Source organism: Lissotriton helveticus, chromosome 7 (assembly GCF_964261635.1).
Source record: "Lissotriton helveticus chromosome 7, aLisHel1.1, whole genome shotgun sequence".
NCBI classification, from domain to species: Eukaryota; Metazoa; Chordata; class Amphibia; order Caudata; family Salamandridae; genus Lissotriton; species Lissotriton helveticus.
In genome coordinates, this window is record NC_136068.1 from 388,880,643 (window position 1) to 388,902,152 (window position 21,510).

A 21,510-nucleotide genomic window follows, 5' to 3' on the forward strand; every position below is an offset into this window, starting at 1 on the left:
TTTACAAATGCAATCTAGCATATGCTTCCATTCGGATAGACTTATCCGCCATAGCAGCTTATCTTCAAAACAATGTACAAATTAAGGTATTGGATCCTACCACTGACCAGCCTGGATCTCGACACGTAATAAACAGAACAGGGTATCTGATCATACTGAATTGGCACTGGGCCCTCTGAGTCCCTGTACCCAGGGCTGAGGTGTACCCAGAAGTCTCCCAGGGGCTGCAGCATGTATTATGCCACCCCTGGGCTGACTAACTAAACAGACACAACTGGCTGCTTGACAGCTGGGGCAGAGTGGTGTACACACCCTTTGCTTTAGATATAGTATTCCTATATCTAACCCTAAAATGGACACATATATTCCTATCAGTCACTCCTATGGCAGGCCTTAACAATCCTGAAGGCAGAGTGCTTGGAATAATGTGAGATGGTGCTCTGGCATGAGCTGGGCCCATTTGCAGCTTGCGGAACCAAGTCCTAATAGCTGTTCCATGATATCGCATACCATATACTCTTAAGTGCATTATAATCCTCAGAGTTATATGCCAACTCTGGTATCACTTTATCAAAACATGTCGAGTAAGGTGTCATACGAATTGGAATACTAACCCCTCGCCAATTCTGGCGACGGGGTTAGCATTCCACCCTTCTAGAGGGACACGACATGTTGGTAACCTGTAACTCCAGTTAAAGTCAGACATAGCCTTAGCTCCACAAAATTGATGCTGCCACCGAGACACAAGTCTGCCCTGTTGCTGGGAGTCCTCCCAGCGCAGGAGGCAAGGACAAAGGGTTTCCTGTCAGGGGCGGTGCCAGCACCGTCCCAGACAGGATTTTGTGTATCCTAGGTAGGCAGGGCTTTAGAGGAAGGTGACTGCAAGTGGCACCCCGGTGCTCACTATGCATAGGCCGGCTTGAACCAGTTCCAGGGGCACACCAGACCCTGAGCTGGGGAAAAGCCCGCCAAAGGAGAGGGGTGTAACCACCCCCCTCCTAGTCCCACCCATAGGGCAGGACCTAGTCGCGTGCCAGCCCCCTTTTCCCAGATAAAGGTAGGAGCAGGCCCCCTTCCAAATTGGATCATCTTTGAATCCTGAAACTACTTTCCACGAAAGGAACTCTCGACTTCTTCTCAAGATTTCTCCCTTGTGACTAAGGAGTAGTCACCCTGCAGCAGCAGGCACCATCCAAGCATCGCGGTCTGCTGTAAGTCTCTCCTCCGGATCAAGACTGCCCAGCTCGACGAGAACTGGCTTCCCTGGCACCTCTGACCTCTACCCGCATCTCAGCCCAGCTGAGACCCGTGGGTGTGACGAGACCTCGAGGGACCGGCCATCTTCAAGACTGCACGACGCTTGCCCAGCACGACCACCGAGTGACCCTCGCCCAAGTGCTTTGGGGTAAGAGAAGCCCCAACCCTGAGCAGCTCCAGCACTGAAGTCCAGCCCCCTTGCATCCACGAGATCTGCGTGGGGCCCTTCTGCTTTTTGCTGCTCACCGCGTTGTCCAGGTCACTTGCCCGTTGGCTAGTGACCCTCTGACGACGACTTTCGACGACAACCACCGCTGGTCTGGTTGCTCCAGACTGGCCCTTGCTCCCCTCCAACAGAGGAGCACCCCGGACGCTCCTGGTACACTCCAGACGCCATTTTAAGTCCACCGCGTGGGCTTGCATTTGCCAAGACTTGTTGCCCCAATCCTGGGTCCAGCGACGTCGACAGCAGATACCTTCGTGGGACAGCTCGCACCTCCATCCTGGTCGCCGACAACGCCTCCTGGTCCGAGAGACTGCAGAGCCCAGCAGCGCCCACTCACCTGGTCGAGGTGACTTCGCCCGGTGCCACTCTGGTGCCCACTCAATCACTGGCTAGTGATTCAGAACTTGGTCCCCTCTGCTTTCAGGTCTTCCTCTTCACCGATCCAGGCTTGGATCCTCACGAACTTCTTCACTGGTCGCCTGCCAGCAACTTCTTTCTTCAGGCTCCATAGACTGCAACGAGGATCTCCGACGTCTTTTCAGCCCTGTGCAGCCGCAGCCCCTGGGCTAGGTAACCTGAGCATTTCGGTGCTCCAGCATAGTCTAACTATCTAAGTGTCAGGATCCTTTGTCGTTTCAGCTCTACCTAGTCGGTTTCGTCCGAGAACACTAACTTTAACTTTACTAGCCTCCATAGACTTTTTCCCGCCTTACGCGTGAGAGTTCCCACTCTGCACACGACGTCCTTAGGCCTCCTGCTTGCAATCTAAAGGTTCAGTAGTCCAGTCCTAGCGATTCTAAAGCCTATGAGAATAGTACTTACCTGCTAGTAATTTCGCATTCCACTTTTGTAATATATGGTTTCTCGTGCCCCTCGGGCATTTGTGTAAATTGTGCGACTAAGTATTTCTTTAAGAGTTTTGTTGTGTGCTTAGCTCCTTGTCTCATAAAGAGCCAGGGTAGTCTCGTTATAAATAAATATACGTTTATTTTCATAACAACTTGTGTGTTGTCCTTTCACTTGGTGTTCAAGGGGTATATGTGATGGTGAAACAGCTGGCTTAACACGCCCTCTAGAGTCTTAGCCTTAGACTGCTCGTATCCATGCTACTAGGATAGCTGGTCTATAAGGTTGACTTACAACCAATCATCAATAAGGGTTGTTGGAATGATACATAGTGATCACTAGAATAGTGAGCACTGCATATCAGGCCACATTCTCACTGCGGGCTCTGCAGTGGGACCTGAAGTTTCAGTGTCCCAGCATCAGGGCAACTTGTCCGACCAAGTCTTAATCTCGGAGGGCACTGCAAGGCAGTTGCAGCGGTGGCTCACGGACCGTTATTGGGTCAGCGGCAGATCCCTCTCCCTAACCCAACTGGAGCACTTAGTTCAATCAATCAATCATTGCATTTATAGAGCGCACTACTCACCCATAGGGTCTCAAGGCGCTTGGGGGGTAGTGGGGGGGCCGCTACTGCTCGAACAGCCTGGTCTTGAGCTTCTTCCTGAAGGAGAGGTGATCTTGGGTCAGGCGGAGGTCGGTAGGGAGGGTGTTCCAGGTCTTGGCGGCCAGGTAGGAGAAGGACCTTCCTCCTGTTGTCGCTCTTCGGATGCGGGGGACGGTGGCGAGGGCGTGGTTGGTCGATCGGAGGTGGCGTTTGGGAGCGTAGAAGTTGAGGCGGTTGTTGAGGTAGCTCGGGCCTTGGTTGTGTAGGGCTTTGTGTGCGTGGGTGAGGGGACGGAAGGTGATTCTTTTGTTGACGGGGAGCCAGTGCAGGTCTCTCAGGTGTCCGGAGATGTGGCTGCGTCGTGGGATGTCGAGGATGAGTCTTGCTGAGGCGTTCTGGATCCGCTGGAGTCTTTTCTAGAGCTTGGCGGTGGTTCCGGCGTAGAGGGCGTTGCCGTAGTCCAGTCGGCTGGTGACGAGGGCCTGGGTGACCGTCTTCCTGGTCTCGGTGGGGATCCACCGGAAAATCTTTCGTAGCATGCGCAGGATGTTGAAACAGGACGCGGAGACGGCGTTGACTTGTCTGGTCATGGAGAGGGAGGAGTCCAGGATGAAGCCCAGGTTGCGTGCGTGGTCTGTCGGTTTGGGTGCGGTGCCCAGGGCGGGGGACCAGGAGTCGTCCCAGGCGGAGGGTGAGGAGCCCAGGATGAGGACTTCCGTCTTGTCTGAGTTCAGTTTCAGGCGGCTAGTCGTCATCTACTCGGCTACATCTTTCATCCCTTCATGGAGGTTGGTTCTGGCGGCGTCGGGGTCGTTGGTCAGGGAGGGGATCAGCTGGGTGTCGTCGGCGTAGGAGATGATGTTGAGGTTGTGCTGGCGTGCGATGGCCGCCAGGGGGCTCATGTAGACGTTGAAGAGGGTGGGGCTGAGCGAGGAGCCCTGAGGAACGCCGCAGATGACTTCCGTGGCTGCCGATCTGAATGGTGGTAGGCGGACTCTGTGTCCTTCCAGCGAGGAAGGAGATGATCCACTCCAGTGCCTTCTCCTGGATTCCGATGTCGCTGAGGCGCTGCACTAGGGTGCGGTGGCAAACAGTGTCGAACGCCGCGGAGAGGTCTAGGAGAATGAGGGCCGCTGTTTCACCGTTGTCCAGCAGGGCTCGGATGTCATCGGTGGCAGCGATGAGGGCGGTCTCGGTGCTGTGGTTGGCTCGGAAGCCTGACTGTGAGGGGTCGAGGGATCCATTCGTCTCGAGGAAGGCGGCCAGCTGCTTGTTGACGGTCTTCTCGATGACTTTGGCTGGGAACGGGAGGAGCGAGATGGGGCGGTAATTCTTGAGTTCGGTGGGGTCCGCTGTTGGTTTCTTTAGTAGGGTGCTGAGTTCGGCGTGCTTCCAGCTCTCAGGGAAGGTGGCTGTGTCGAAGGAGGTGTTGATGATGTCCCGCAGGTGGGGTGCGATGATGGCGTCGGCTTTGTTGAAGACGTGGTGGGGGCAGGGGTCGGTCGGAGATCCGGAGTGGATAGAGTTCATCGTGCCGATGGTGTCTTCTGTGTTGATCTGGGTCCAGGCGTTGAGGGTGGTGGTGGGGGGCGTTGGTGCGGTCGTGGGGAGCGTTGTTCGTGGGCTGAAGCTGTTGTGTATGTCAGCGATCTTGTTGTGGAAGTAGGAGGCGAGGGAGTTGCAGAGGTCTTGCGAAGGGCTGATGTCGTTGTTTCCGGCGTTGGGGTTGGATAGCTCTTTCACGATGTTGAAGAGTTCCTTGCAGTTGTGTGCGTTGTTGTCCAGTCGGTCCTTGAATGCTGTTTTCTTGGTGGCGTGGATCAGTTGATGGTGCTACCGGGTAGCGAGCTTGAGGGTGGTCATGTTGTCCGGTGTTGGCTCCCTTCTCCAGGCTTTCTCGAGGGCTCGGCAGTTCTTTTTGGAGCTCTTGAGTTCGTCAGTGAACCATGGGGCCTTCTTGCTGCCGGGTCTGCTAGGTGGGGTCCTCAGTGGGGCGAGGTCGTCTGCGCAGTTGCTGATCCACTTCGTGAGGTTATCGGCGGCCTGGCTGGGGTTCGCTGAGCTGGCGGGAGGGTGCTGGCTCAGGGAAGCGGCGAGCTGGTCTGCCGTGATCTTGTTCCAGTTTCTTCGAGCAACCTGTTGCTGGTGGTGGTGGATCGTGGTCCTTCTGAAGCTGAAGTGGACGCAGCTGTGGTCCGTCCAGTGGAGTCCGGTGGCGTGGCTGAAGATGATGTCCTTGCTGGATGAGAAGGCGTCGAGTGTGTGTCCGGCGAGGTGGGTGGGGGTGGTCACCAGCTGCTTAAGTCCGAGGTTGGCGAGGTTGTCAAGCAGGGCGGTGGTGTTGCGGTCGTTGTTGTTCTCCAGGTGGAAGTTGATGTCCCCCAGGAGGATGTAGTCAGCGGAGGGGAGGGCATGCGGGCAGATGAAGTCGGCGATGTCTTCGCTGAATTGTGTGCGTGGTCCCGGGGGTCGGTAGATGAGGGTGCCTCTGAGGGTGGTTTTTGGGTCCGTGTGGATCTGGAAGTGCAGGTGTTCGGCGGTTTTCAGGGTGTCGTCGGTGTTGGTCGTGATGCGGATGGTGTCCCTGTAGATGATGGCGATGCCTCCTCCAGTCTGGTTGCTGCGGTCTCTTCGGGTGATCTTCTAGCCCTCTGGAATGGCGATGGCTATGTCGGGCGCTGAGGAGTCGTTCATCCAGGTTTCCGTGAGGAAGGCGACGTCCGGATCTGTGGTGTCGAGGAGGTTCCAGAGTTCGATGGTGTCTGTGGACGGAGCGGGTGTTGAGCAGGATGCACTTGAGGTTGTTGCTGCTGGTGTTCGGCTTGGCGGGTGCTGGTGTAGTGCAGGTCCGGTTGCAGGAGAACTTGCAGGTGTGACAGCTGAAGGGTACGTGGGTTCGTCTCGGGGTGGCTCGGTAGCATCCCGGCATTCGGTCGTTGTTGAGGGTGGCGGCGTCGTACGTCCGGCGGGTGGGCTGGGGTCTGCGGGAGCCAGGGGTCCTGGCGCTGGGCGCGGTCCGGTCGCGGACGGGCGCAGACGGGCTTACCTTTGGCGCGCCTTCGGCGCACAATTGGCGCGCCCGGTCGCCATATATGGCGAAGTGCGAGGGAGGGCGGAGCAGCTGGGAGGCGGGAGCGGGGAGGGCACAGAAGAGAAAGGGGCGTGGTTATCGGCGGAGGCGGGAAGCGGGGAGCGAGGAGACCGGGGGGAGAGTCAACAGGGGGACAGGCGAGGAATCAACAATAAAATACAATACAATACAATCCTAATACAAAACAATTACAAGCAGGAAAAAGGGGCACACAGCAAGGAAAACGGGGAGCCTACAGTAGTGGAAGCAGTGAGCACAGCGCTAGACCGCCGGAAACCACGCTGCTCGGTGGCAGGGGCCCGGTCACACGGCGGCGGCAGGTCAGCGAGGCAGGCGGGTGGCGGGAGGCACGCAGCAGCTGGTGGCCGTGCGGCGCGGGGGGTGTCCTAAGCTAGGTGACACTCACCTGCGTCGCACGGTCGCCATATATGGCCAAGTGCGAGGGAGGGCGGAGCAGCTGGGAGGCGGGAGCGGGGAGGGCACAGAAGAGAAAGGGGCGTGGTTATCGGCGGAGGCGGGAAGCGGGGAGCGAGGAGACCGGGGGGAGCGTCAACAGGGGGACAGGCGAGGAATCAACAATAAAATACAATACAATCCTAATACAAAACAATTACAAGCAGGAAAAAGGAGCACACAGCAAGGAAAACGGGGAGCCTACAGTAGTGGAAGCAGTGAGCACAGCGCTAGACCGCCGGAGACCACGCCGCTCGGTGGCAGGGGGCGTGGTCACACGGCGGCGGCAGGTCAGCGAGGCAGGCGGGTGGCGGGAGGCACGCAGCAGCTGGAGGCCGTGCGGCGCGGGGGGTGTCTCCTGGGCTGCGGTGGCCACATGGGAGAGGTGGAGATCTCTCCGGCGGAGTCCCGGCTCTACATCAACCTTCTGGAGCTGCGGGCGATCCGGCTTGCACTGAAGGCATTCCTCCCCTCTGTCCGCGGGAGAGTAGTGCAGGTATTCACGGACAACACCACCGCCATGTGGTACTGCAACAAACAGGGCAGGGTGGGGTCATGGACCCTATGCCAGGAGGCTCTGCGCCTCTGGCTGTGGCTGGAACATCAGGGCGTGACCCTTGTGGTTCAACACCTGGCAGGTTCCCTGAACGCCAGGGCGGACGAACTCAGCTGTCGGTGCATGATGGATCACGAATGGCGTCTGAACTCGGACGTAGCGAAAGGCCTCTTTCAGCATTGGGGAGATCCTTGGTTAGATCTGTTCGCCACAGAAGAGAACGCGCAATGTCATCAGTTCTGCGCGTTGGAATTTCCAAGGCGGCACTCGCTCGGAGACACTTTTCGACGCGAGTGGAGCTGCGGTCTGTTGTACGCCTTTCCACCTATACCACTTCTGCCCAGAGTGCTGAAGATCAGGCGCGACCGGGCCCAAGTTATCCTTGTGGCTTCGGACTGGGCACGAAGATATTGGTATCCAGAGCTACTCAGTATGTCAGTCGATCCTCCGGTTCGTCTGCCTCTTCAGGAGGACCTTCTGTCGCAGCAGCAGGGGACGGTCCTCCACCCGAACCTGTCCAGTCTCCACCTCCATGCTTGGAGATTGAGCGGCGGCAGTTGAGGCCATTTGACTTGCCTCCTGAAGTTTGTAATGTAATTCTGGCAGCCAGGTGTCCCTCCACAAAGTCGGTATACGCCTGCAGGTGGAACAGATTTGTGGCATGGTGCACAGCAAAGGCTGTGGATCCACACTATGCCCCCCCTTTCTGAGGTTTTCCTCTTCCTTCTTTCTCTTGCCCAGCAGGGCTCTGCTCTGGGCACTATCAAGGGCTACCTTTCTACCCTTTCCGCCTTCTTACAGCTACCTGATCAGCCTTCTTTGTTCAAGTCCCTGGTTGTTAACACATTCTTGAAGGGCATCACTCATATGTCCCCCCCCCCCCCCCCCCGTTCCTTTCGTGATGCCCCAGTGGGACTTGAACCTGGTTCTAATTTACCTGCTGTGCGCTCCTTTTGAGCCGCTGCATAACTGTCCTCTCCGTCTTCTTACACTTAAGACTGCTTTCATGGTTGCCATCACCTCTGCCAGGAGAGTGAGTGAGCTCCAGGCTCTTTCCTCTAAACCTCCTTTCCGTCCATCCGGACAAGGTTGTGTTGCGAACAAGACTCTCTTTCCTGCCCAAGATAGTCACAGCCTTCCACATCGGGCAGTCCATTACCTTGCCCACCTTCTTTCCGCCTCCGCATCCCTCGAAAGAGGAAGAGAGGCCCCACCGTCTGGACCCGAAACGTGCGCTCTCATACTATCTGGATCGCACACGTCCGTTCCGGGTGGATGACCAGCTCTTTGTTGGTTACGTGGGCACTAGGAAGGGACGGGCGGTGCACAAACGGACCATCTCTCGGTGGGTCGTGTTGTGCATCAAGGCGTGCTACTCTCTGGCTAAGAAGGAACCTCCTGTTGGGCTGAGGGCCCATTCCACTCGGGCCACGGCGGCTACTACTGCCCTGGGCCGGGGAGTCCCCTTGCAGGACATATGTCAGGCAGCTATGTGGGCCTCGCTGCACATGTTCACAAGACACTACTGCCTGGACAGCCAAGTCCGGAGGGATGGCTTCTTTGGCCGTTCCGTCCTCCAGGACTTTCTGGTGTGATTATTGGTTCGCAGACCCACCACCGGGGTTGGTATTGCTGGGGTATCTATTCTAAGGTAAGGAATCTATCACTAACGTGTATTTCAGATGCACACGTTACTACTTGTGTAACGATATATCTGTAAGAGACATTAGTTAGTGATAGATTCCTTACAGCCCCACCCATCCTCCCCGTTCTGCGAACCGATATCTAGGGTTAAGGTCATCCCCTTTCAGGGCCCTAGTTTCTTGGCACCAGTGTTGGTTTTTATCATGGCTCTGCGTTTCTGGCGTGGAAAAACTGTGTATGAGAACTGACGTCCGCACACGGAGGCGGCGTCTAAGTACTCCGACGTCATCACGGCGCCGACGACTGACGCGAAGCCGCAGACGACGCCTAACGACGCGCATGGGTACTGCTACGCAAACATTTCCGGATCCAGTCTGACGCCTGGGGAGATTCTAACGTAAGGAATCTAATACTAACTACTGTTTCTTACAGATATATCGTTACTGAAGGTAAGTAACTTGTGCTTTACATAAAAGTACATGTTTTTATAAATTAGTGTCTTTATTTCTTGGCGTGTGTCTCCCTTACTGTCTTTGTGTGTATTCTAAATGCTTACCACTACCCTCTGATATGCCTAGCTGCTCGCCCACACTACCACAGCATTTGGGTGTCCTTTATGCCTCTGTAATTCCTTTGGGGTTTGCCTGGACACTGCACAGGGGTACCTCAGTCTGGTGTACTATATAGGCAGCTTTGTACAAAAAGCACCTTTTCCTATTGGTTTTAGGTCTAGCTTTGATTGATTTTTATTTCAGTCCTAACATAATTCTCTTTCACTAATTGATTGGATTTGTTTTTAATTAAACTGTTTTTGTTTTAGTTTTCAGATTCAGAATGTGCCAAAAAAGCTTTAGAACAACTAAATGGTTTTGAGCTAGCTGGTAGGCCGATGAAAGTAGGCCATGTTACTGAACGTGCTGATGCTTCTAGCGCCAGTTCCTTTTTGGATAGCGATGAACTTGAAAGGACTGGAATTGATTTGGGAACAACTGGTCGCCTGCAGCTGATGGCAAGACTAGCTGAGGGTAAGTTTAAATTACAAAATGTTTCACTTGATGTGTGGTTCCAGCTAATGTAATGTGTATGTTAAGTTAATGTCTTGTAGTGGAACTAGTTGGTCACTAACTGTGTTTGTTAGAATCTCAGGTTGTTGTTTCCTCATCATGGGATTTTCTTCAATATTCATAAACCGATTTATCATACATGCAGGAATTTCAGCCTATTTAAAACATTTACAGTTTTTTATTTTCAAAGGCATTTTCCCATCAACAAAATGCCTATAAGCAAACCTGGTTTCCTTATTTGTTTTAATTTCTTATTGTTACATTATTTCATTTGGTTAATAAAAAAATGTAGGCCCTCCCCTACTTTGGAAAACAAAATGAAAAAGAAATGGTAATGTTAATAAACAGTAGAATCTACTTTGTGAACCTTTTCTGCTGCTGCATCACTTTGTCCTGTAATGTACAGCTGCATACCGAATGGTTCTTTAATAGTTGTTCTTTTTCAGGTATTATTTTAGCCCAAGATCTAATTTATTAAGGCAACTTGTGATTCCAATCAAAGTATTTAGGTTTTGTTACTATTTTCTTTAATTTTCATTTGGGTAGGTTTTTTTTCTTAACATCATGTTGAACCTTTTCTCACCTGTTTCCTCGCCACTCTCCCATTTTTTTACCAATGGTGCTTCCATGGTGGAAAAAGTCCTAAAACGATTAATTCCTATTCTCTTGATCTGTTATTTGTCAGGACAAGTCCTGTTGGAGGTTGAAGGAAATGGAATGAGCTTGGCTGGGGGTTTGGTCTTATAAGAAAACATGCTTAAACCTTTACTGTGGTGACCGAGGATAAAGCACTACTAGAGCTGTCTCCTCTTGTTCCAGATCTGCACCCCTTGTTGCACAAGTTGGGGTCTTTAAGTTTGCCATTGCAGCCATTCCGCTGCCCACTCAGGTTTCAATGTTGATGTGAGAAAGTGCGTCTTTTGACATGGTTAGTCCCGTCTTTTTTCCTGGAAAATGTTTTGGTTGTAGTGCACAGGCTCCCTGCCAACCAGGTTCCCTGTGTCAGTGCTTTTTCCCTAAATCTGTCCGACAATTAGCAACTTCAGCCCCCTGTATGTCCCACGTAAATGGTACCCTTGGTACCTAGGGCATGGGAACTGAAGAGGGTCTCCTAGGCACCCATCACCAAGGCCATGCCACTGGCATGCCCGGGTGTATTGAAAAACGACAGTTGATATGGCATACGCCTGTATGCTATGCCAACAAGTATAGATAAGTCACCCCTCTAGCAGGCCTTACATCCCTAAGACAGGGTGCACTATGTCACAGGTGTGCCCCGATAATATTGAAGTATATTCTTGCATATTGTAAGTGCCAATGCAGCCTCAAAGAGTACATGAGCTGTAAACTCGACAACTCTAATGCCGCAGCATCATGATGGCTTCTCTTAACCCAGGAGTCTTTGGTACAGAGTGACTCCCCTTCATAAACCCACACTGTTGCCAGTGTTTGATTTATTAAACCATTTACGCTGAAGGCATCTCTGAGGTGCCCTCTGAAAACCTACCAACCCTATGCCGCTGGTGGTGTATGTTTGGTGCTGCATTGTGCCCCCCGTGCTTGCCTACACCTCCGAAGCTTGAACTAACAGCAGCTTTACTTATCTGCATGCCGCGCGTCTTCAAGCACCCCGTCTCCATTGGTTAACATTGGGCCCCAACTCCAGATTTGACCTCTGCACCCAGCCTCCCCTGTGTCACTGGTTGTGCACTGTTTGTGCTTACCTGACCCGGCCCTCTGCTGACCTCCAACCCCAAAGACTGGAACTGTAAGTTGTGTACTCACCTGCGAAACCGCATTGCAATGTTAACCTATGGAAGTAAAACAGAAAAGACTAATAAATGCACTGTATTCACTTTTGAAACCTAAAAGTATTTTTTATTTAAAAACATACTTGCTTGTAGCAAAACGCAGTGGAGTGCGGTAGAGGGTCAAAGACTTGCAAATAATCAACAGAGCCAGGAGAGGAAGCTGTTCTGTGAACAGTCAATGTATTGTGATGTGGTATTTGAAGAGCTGAGTCTTCCACTCTTTCTTAAATTGGGGCAACGTTGGGGTGGTCAGGATGGATTCAGAGATGATGATCCATTCCTGGGTGCAAGTTGGAAAAGGCCTTCTGCCTTATTTTCTAGTTTACACTTCATAGACTACAGTCTGAAGGTGTCCTGGTTTCATGGATTTACATGCTTGAATTGTTTGGTGATGTCAGGCTAAGGAAACTCAGCTGTCTGTGTTAATGTAGGTGTATACCAATATAGCAAATAACCTTGAAATCTGCCATAAACCATTTTCAGCCAACCCACCTCTTAGTGACCCGAACTTGGCCATTGAGGCTCAGAGCTCCAACCTTTCTCAGAGGCACCAACTTGTTTGTCTACCCTGTGTTTGTATGCAACATGCATTCTCTGTGCTCTGCTTATTTTCTTCAGAATAGTGGTGCTTAAGTTGCAGGGAATGGCCAGAAGGTAGTGGGGTGGGGGGTGTAAAAGTGGCTCTATATATACTGGACCAAAGTAAGGTACAGTGTGTATAGAGTCCCCAGAGGTTTGGCAGAGGTTAACGTTAGATATAACCTTACTCTCTAAAGTGGTAGCTTGTTCGAGCAGTAAGGTAGTATCAGAGGACAGTGTAAAGCATTTGTTGTACACAATCAGTCAGCAAATGGTCTCACACACTCAAGAACTAACTGAATGTATCCAAAGATTTAGTTTTATTTTAGAATCATCAAGGTATCAAAATATACTTTCTCAGGATGTTACTTTAGTTAAATACTTTTGAAATAGGCAATAGACTGTTTGAATACAATAGTTACAGCTTGTTGCAATAGGCAACACAATTTCAAACACAATTAACATTGAGCTCAATGGGAATTTTTAGTTAAAAGCATTTAGTTACTTTGTAGATTACTTTTCTAACCACAGGACTGGATCCTAGATTCAGTCCCAGGACATGAGCTGTAAACAGTTAAGTAAAAGCGTTTTGGTTACAGTAGTGATTTTTAAGGAATATTATTGTATTTTAAAAGTTGACACTTTAACTTTTTCAGTTGAAATTACCAATGTTATCCAATGGAAGGAAATTCACTTTGCAGGTAAAGTATGTTCACGTTACTTTCGTAATCTACTGCTGGACTCCTAGGTTCAGCACTGGGACCTCTATCTAAAACGGGCAGTTAATTACGTTTTTATCGTTAGCACGATTTTTAGAGAATATTTTTTTAAGTTTAAAAAATCGACACAATATCCTATGGAAGGAATATCAAGTTACTGGTAAGTATGGTTAGAATTATTTTTCAGGGTCAGTACTGGGCTCAGAGATGCAGAACTGAGGTCTCTCCTGATAACAGGTGAGTAAATTGGAATTCGTAGTTCGGCTGATTTTGAATGAATATTTTAAAGTTCCAAAACTCCAAACTTAGAAGAATTTCCAAGTGAAACCAGTCAATGTTAGCCTATGGAAGAAAAAGTTGGTACACCCTCAGCAGCACAGGGGCAGCCGGGTGCAGAGGTAGTTAGGCCCAATGTTATTCAATGAGAGGCAGGGGCCTTCGGTTGGTGCCTGCTGGCAAGCTGTCCACGCGGCTGTGGAAGCTGGGCTCCTGGTCACTTGCTCAGGGCAAATGGGGAAGTAGGTTAGGACCAAAGTTGCACTGCCTGGGGCACTCGGGCGGCTTGATGCAGTGTGCTTTTGAGCCGTCGGTCGCTCAATGTTATTCAATGGAGAAATTGAAAGGTGAACAAAGGCTGCAGCTCGGGGACAGATCCTTAAGGAGCGACCAACACTTCGAGGTGTAAGTTGGGATCTTGCAGGATAGGTAGGCACCCAGGAGTTGGGCACAGGGGGCTGTGGGGCACTGGGTGTAGGGGTCTCTTTTGACGTTGGGAAATCTCACCCTCTGCTGGGCGCGGTTGGAGGGGTCTCCTGTTGTGAGACTGCAGACGTCGTCTGGGTCGTCGAGGAGGGTCCTTGGGCACTGGATTTCAGGTCACAATCGCCGGGGGGGGGGGGGGAGTCTTGATTTGCATATAGCCATGTCTGAACTGGGGTGGCAGAGTGGGCTAAAGAACGGTGATGGATTAAACCCAGATCTTTTGACTGGGTGAGAGTGTTTGATTGATTCAGATGCTCCGTCCATCACCACCCCCTTTTGTACCGCTTTTGGCCGCCATAAGTGTGGCAGGGTATGCTCAGACGTGAGTCCCTTGCTCACTTTGCCACTGGATTCAAGCAAGCCGGGCTGAAGTCTGCTGGAATGCCAGAAACCGGTCCTCGGAAGCTTGTTTCCGGTCCAGGGAAGACATGGCTTGGCAGTTCGGGCTGGACTGTTCCCATGAGGCACATGGTCAGACTGATTTGCATATAGCCATGTCTGAACTGGGGTGGCAGAGTGGGCTAAAGAACGGTGATGGATTAAACCCAGATCTTTTGACTGGGTGTGAGTGTTTGATTCAGATGCTCCGTCCATCACCACCCCCTTTTGTACCGCTCATGGGATAGTGTGAGCAGGGGTCTTGGTGACCGAGTTGAGCCCTCTATAGTCCACACAGATCCTCTCTTTCCACCCTGGGGATGAGGTTTGGGGACTAGAACCACTGGGCTAGCCCAGGGGCTCTCAGAGGGTTCAATAACCCCTAGCGCCAGCATCTTGCGGACTTCAGCTCCGATTCTTTCCTTGACTTGATCAGACTGTCCATAGATTTTGTTATTGACAGGTACACTGTCGCCAGTGTCCATATCATGGGCACACCAGTTTGTCTGACGAGGGGTCAAGGAAAAGAGCTTAGCATACTGCTGCAAGACTTGCTTGCAGTGAGTCTGCTGTTGGGCAGTGAGGGTGTCTTAAGACAACTCCATCCTCTGACCTATTTTTGGGGCTGTCTGAGATGTGGTCAGGGAGAAGTTCAGTCTGCCTCTTGATCCTCATTAGTTACCATCAGCATGGTAATGTCAGCTCCTTCGTGAAAAAGCTTAAGGCGGTTCACATGGATCACCCTTTTGGGTGTCCTGCTTGTGCCCAGGTCAACCAAGTGGGTGACCTTGCTTTTCTCCAGTATTGGGGCATCTTTCATAGATTGCCATGCCTGAATCATTCCTCGTCGTCGTCGGAGTGGGAGTCCCACTGTACATAAAAATAGTAATTATGCATAACCTAGGTACATCATAGTTAGGAAGTGAAAAAGCTAGAAATCAATAGGAAAAAATTCCCACTAGCATGACTTGTCCAAGTCATAATATATACTCCAAACTACAGCCTATCAGGTGACCTCACCCTCCAGAATGTTCTCCTCAGAGGCACAGGCTCTCAGATGTTCTACTGCATGTCGTGTGAAGGGAGTCTCCCTGAGCTCTGTTCAGTATTTCTCAGTTCTTCCTTGGAATTTCTTCATTTATGATGTCTTCTTCAAAGAAATCTCTCTTCCGATCTTGCTGGAAGCTCTGGCTGTTTTCAGAAGATCCTCACAAGAAGTGCATTTACTGCTTATATCCTGAACATCAGGTGAGAGACTGCAAGATCTGTGGAACCTTCCCGCAAAAGACAGACCGAGGGACGTCTGCTTCTGTGGCTACAGGACAATCCCTTATCTGAGGTTGGGAGTATTGCCTCTCTTCAGACTACCTCCTCTAGGAAGAGGACTGATGTGGAAGTTTGTTCTCGTCGACTAGCTCAACTGCGACACCTTCATCGACTAAGTATTCCGTCACCACGGCGATGTAGACTACTACTTTCTCGTTGCCGAATCCACAGATAATGTCGTCGGCAGGCTCGCTGGTGTCAGTCTCCGTAAAACCAGTCCCGTCGAAGGAGGTAAAATCTACCGTCGACATTCCTTCGTCTATCAAAAGACTGTCGTCGACGAAGGTCGTCTCGATGACTCCGTCAACGCCCGCCTCGTCGACCAGTACTTTGTCGACGACTGCCTTGTTGACGCTACCATTGTCTTTATGTACAGCTCTTCAAATTTGGTCTTCATCTACGCCGGAAGCGACCTACACAGTCTACGACAGTCTATACAGTTACCTCCCTCGACAGTGGCATCTTCTTTGCTACATAGACGTGGTTCTTCATTGGAAGTCTTTTTTTTTTTTTTTTATGTCCTCATTAGCCCTTGAGTCGGGTCAAATGTGCTCCTAACCGCATAGCCATCGGGGCAGCCCTCTACCCGGCCCTACGAAGCCCAACCTGAGCTCCCAGAACTCCGAGAGTCCGCCCCGATGTTGCACATAGAGCTTGAACTAACCTTCTCCCTTCAGGCCAGTTTGGCCAGTTGTCCAAAATCTGTACGGTGCCTCCCTTTGAACACAGGGATTTTAGGCTTAATAATCGGACCCGGGGGGGGGGGGGGGTGTGGGGGGGGGAAACCCCGGTTGGCTAACTGTCCCTTTTCCAATTGACCAAAAAATCCCAAAATCTCAGCGATCTAGGACTACATGTTCTGGATAAGTCCTGCTTTGATATTACATATGACAGCCACTCTGCATGTATCTGGGGGTTTATGCTTATCCAATTTTTGCAGATCTCCCTTCTTGCCAATAAAATAGCGTAAAACAGAAATTCTCTCTCTAATCCCTTGATGTTGTCGTTTGTTCCGAAAATGATCAAAAGCCATGAACACGGGATAGATAAGCCAAGAATGGATTCAAGCGTTCCTCTCACTTCATTACAGAAAGTGGCGATGTTCGGGCATTCCCAAAACATGTGGAGGTCCGAGGCAGCTGGAAGAGAGCATTTGGAGCAACACTTCCCTGGTTGAAATTTCGACAAGCGCTTAGGAGAATAATATGCTCTATGAAGTGTATAAAGGTGATTACGCCGCAACCATGCAGGCTTGATGATTTTATAGAGAAGGATAAAAGATTCCTCCCATATGTCCTCCATATGTGGTTCCCCCTCCGCACCCCAAAGTTTTTCCGGTAAGTTGAGGTCCCTCTCTCCATCCTCTATAATATACCAATAAAAAAGTGCAACTTCCTTTTTCCCAGGAGGTCTTTCAACTAGAATGTTTTCTAACAAGCTCTCCTCACCCATCATTGCTTTCTTCTTAGTTTGAGCCCGAAGCCAGCTACTTAATTGCAAATAAACTAACCAAGAGAGTGATGATGTTACCTTAAAGTTGAAAGTATCCCAGGCTATGACTGATCTTTCCACCAGTATATCGCCCCACTTTGTAATATCTGCATCTAATAAAACTCTTTTGACTGTGTTGGCTTCTTGTGATGTTAATCCCGGTAACTCCCAAATCGGGGCATGTTTGGATAGATAGCCTATCCCAATCTTGATTTTTATTCGAGACCAATCTTTTGCGATACCCAATAATGTCTTTAATCTGATTTTTTTGAAGAACTTCTGATGTCCGAACTTGAAGAGAAATCCTTTCACAGGAAGGTCCGAACCTATTAGCATAGCCTTATACATAAGCCCATTTGCATTTTCCCAAGGGATCTTGAGCAACATCCTAGAGTGGGTCAGATGGAATGCCCAGGCATAATATTCTAGGTCTGGAAGTGCGAGCCCTCCTTTTTCTCTTCTCCTCAATTTTTTCCAGGATAATCTACTGGATTTATACCCCCAAACAAATGAATTGATGCTTTGCTGACATTTTACAAGTTGTTTAGTATCAAACAATAACGGGATAGAATTAAAAATAAAAGTAAATTTCGGGAGGATACTCATTTTTATCAAGCTGGTTCTCCCATAGATAGTGAGCGGGAGAAAGGACCAAGCTTTCATCAAGGTTTGAGATTCTCGAGAAATACGAGCTAAATTGTTTTGGGCCAGATGCTCTAGCTCTTTAGTAATTGTAATTCCCAGATACCTCAACGAAGATTTTGTCGGAAGCTGAAGATTTTGAATGTTCCAAGTCATGATTTCTGTTTTCTCTGCGTTAATCTCATAACCTGAAAATCTACCGAAGTCCTCCTCTCTCTTTATAATAATTGGGAATGCCAACGCAGGGTTAGTTGTATAAACAATTATATCGTCGGCGTACAAACCAATCTTTTTTTCCCAACCCGAGAAATTAAAGTGTGGTATGTTAGTATCCTCCCTAATAGACTGAGCAAATGGTTCTACATACAAATTAAAAAGAAGTGGGGATAGGGGACAGCCCTGCCTTGTTCCTCGACTAATATTAAAAGGAGTGGTCCGTATACCGTTAATTAATAGGGATGCTCTAGGATTGTTATACAGTAAACTTATAGCCTGGCAAAAATTGGGGCCCAGATGATATTTTTTCATAATTAAATTTAAATATTCCCAATTAACCCTATCAAATGCTTTGGTAGCATCCAGGGTCATGATGGCCAGGGGTAATCCAAAGGTTGAGGCAATATCCACCGCTCCCACCAAGTCATAGGTTAGGTCAGCCAATTGCCGGCCCCTAATAAATCCTTTTTGATCAGGGTGGATAATTGCCCCAATCTCGCTTCCCAATCTCTCAGCCAAGATAGAGGTAAAGATTTTGTAGTCATTGTTGAGAAGCGAGATTGGGCGATATGATCCACATTCGGCTGGGTCTTTACCTGTTTTCAATATTAGAGCTATATTGGCTTCCCCCCAAGAGCTTGGTGGTGTCTCGCCCCTGATCATTATGCTATTAAAGAGATTCGTAAGGACAGGGGTAAGAGTAGAGTTGAGTACCCTATATAATTCTCCTGGGAGACCATCTGGCCCCGCCGCTTTGCCCTGAGCTAATTGCTTGATAGTGTTAGAGACTTCCACCTCTGTTATAGGCTTATCTATTTTTACCATTTGGTGGGTTTCCAACTCTGGCAACGTTATACTACTCAGCCATTCGTTCCTTTCATTCACGTTAACACTAAGCTCCTCTGTGTATATATTCTGAAAGAATTCATTAAAAGCTTCGCCAATAGCTATATCTGTGGACCTACTTTCGGCTTCCCCGGCGACCCTGACTTCCTTGATATAGTTCCTGGACTGATCAGCTTTAATTTTCCAAGCCAACAACTTGCCAGCCGATTCACCATATTCAAAATGGGCGATTTTACTTGCTTGCCATCTTTTATTTATCCTTTCCTGCAATATTGTATCCAACTTGGCCTTTAATTCTGTTATCTTCTCTTGGTTAACGAATGAAAACTGCTCTGATGATTCTAGCTGGGACAGTTCTTGCTCTATTAGTCTGATCTCTTCTTCATATTTCTTTCTCCTGTAAGAGGCCCTACCTGTGATACATCCCCTAATAAAGGCCTTCCAAGCCTCCCATACGTTGGCCAACGAGGCAGAGCCTATGTTTTGCTCTAAGAAGAAGACCGTTTCCTGTATCAGATACTCTTTTTCCTCATCGTCCAATAGAATTGTTCTGTCAAAAGACCAAGATGGATGAGTAACTTTCTGATCTAATTTTATCGAACAAATTATGGCAGAATGATCTGACAAATGGAGGGGCAGGTATGTTATACTTTTAACCTGATCCTTGATTGAGAGGCTAAATAGGGCATAATCAATACGCGACTTATGTCTATATTTATAATTGTGATATGAAATGCCTATCGCGCTCCCGGCTCTTTGTCTCCATGAATCTATCAGACCAAGATTCGACATAGATCTAAGTAGTGTATCTCTCATCTTACTATGTACTAGGGCCCTGGAAGTTGCCGTTTTGTCAAATTTTGGATCCAAAACTAGATTGAAGTCTCCTACCCATATTATAGGGTCAGAGCAAGAAATCAGCTGGTTTTGCAAAATATTTAAATAAGAGGGATCGTCCTGGTTAGGCCCATAATAGCTGACAATAGTAACAGGCCTTAGATATAGTTGAGCATTGGCTATAAGCCATCTACCGCTAGCATCTGTTTTCCAGCTCAAGATCTGGGCCTTAGCTGTTTTTTAAAAATAATGGCATTACCACGAATACTAGCATTGTGGTCCGTGGTTATAAATTTATCGACCCATTTGAGCTTCTTAAATATATCCGTTATTTCCTGCTTATTCAAATGTGTTTCTTGGATCGCAATTATCTGCGCAGGTGAATCTCGCAAGTATTGTAAAATTCTATTTCTTCTAGTCCTAACACGCAGACCATTTACGTTCCAAGATAAAAACTTAACGTCTGGCATTAATTTTGAGGCTCTTTGGCACTATATCCCAATCCTTAATTCTCTTAATTATTTTGGGAGATACCCTATCATTAACTGTATCTCTGTCAATTTTAGCCAAACAATAGCTTTGAGACACATTTGGATCGATTTCGTTCGTTGTTGTAAACTTCATTTTGTGAGGACTTTTTATATTTTTTGCCTTCCCTCCCCCCTCCCCTCCCCTCCCCAGAAAACCCCTCCCGACTTACTCTGGCATGCTGGTTTGCCAGCTTGTCATCCCATACATGTTCCCGCTCCATACCCAGATATCTACAATTTTTTTTTTTTTTTTTCCCCTTTCCGGTCCCTATGCTTAGGATGTAAGTAATGGAGATTCATATATGGAGTCCTAGATCTTTTATCTATTAGCACTTCTATAACATGTTGTTACTATTTTATAGTGCTCTAATATGGAAAAAGTAGATTAGGGCAGTAATGTGGGAATCGAGCTTAGTCATCATACTAACCTATGAATTAAAAAAAAAAAAAAAAAAACATTTTTAACGTGAATATACTATGTTGGGGATCTATAGTGGGGTTCCCGATTACTACTCTTATATAGTGTATCACCCAAAGGTGTTTTAGCTAGAAAGTTTTGTTCCCTCACCCATGTGCTAATTACTTTAAGTGCTAGTCATTCAAAAATCTTTTTTTTTTTTTTTTTTTTTTTGTTGCTTTGTTACATTTTTTTTTTAGCTTTTTTTTTTTATTTTAAGGTTTTTTTTGACACTTGTTTTCCCCCTTTGTTTTTTTTAATTTTTATTATTTCCCCACAATCTTACCCTTTTTTTTCCCTTTTTATTATTTATTATTTATATCTTAATGTTATTTTTTCTTCTTCCCTTTATCCCTTTTTATTTGAACTCTGATTACGAAAGTTTGCAGATGTTTGCAAGTGTTTCACCCCCGGTCCGGGTAGCTTGTGTGTTCGCTAATATTAACTAACAACTCATCTGCTTCCAATGGAGACTTAACATTGTACATTTTATTATTGTACATTATCCTAAGGAAGGCAGGAAATCTTAATTGCACTGTGGCTCCTAGACTTCCGAACTTCTCCATGCGTTGACCTAATTCCCACTGCCTATCCAGCGTTGTTCTAGAGAGATCCGATCTCACTTCAAAAGAAAAATCAGACACTTTCAAAGTCTTGGCTTTCAAAGCCGCGGTCAAGATCCTCTCTTTCATAGAGTATGTTAAGAAGTTGACTAATATCGTCCTAGGCTTTTCCCTGCCCGGTTTAAGACGGAACGGATCCCGGTGTACCCTCTGAATATCTAGCTCGATCTCAGGCAAAGACTCGTCCAAACCCAATGAATCTTTTAGTAGCGCTGCAACAAATTTTTTTAAGTCTCCTCCTTCCTTTCCCTCCGGTATTTTTAATAGTCTCAGTGCGGTGCACAGAGGGAAACATGGCGGCCGCTAGCTAGGGCGGCGCGCTCGTCTCTTGCTGTTCCCGCTGACATGCCGGAGGTAGCCAAGACGGTCAATTCGGCACGAGTGGAGTCGGTTTCAATGCTGTAAGTCAAGGCAGCGTCGCGAGGTGAGGTGACGCGAGGCAGCCACGGAGTTTGGCGTGGACGCTCAACTCGGCGTTCGGACCAGCAGCAGCGACCCGAGAAGCGTGGTGAGGCGAGGCAGCTAAGGCGTTTGGCAGGCACGGCGTTTGGC

General features: G+C 48.8%; 1 protein-coding gene across 6 annotated transcripts in view; it reads left to right on the plus strand.

The window, feature by feature from the left end:
• The window catches only part of RBM39 (RNA binding motif protein 39), a 503,417-nt gene that overhangs the window by 176,746 nt on the left and 305,161 nt on the right, over positions 1-21,510 (plus strand). For all 6 annotated transcript variants that reach the window (XM_078652224.1, XM_078652226.1, XM_078652225.1 and 3 more), the window contains one exon: positions 9,498-9,702. In XM_078652224.1, the coding sequence (XP_078508350.1) occupies positions 9,498-9,702 (205 nt within the window). The remainder of the gene's footprint in view (positions 1-9,497; positions 9,703-21,510) is intronic.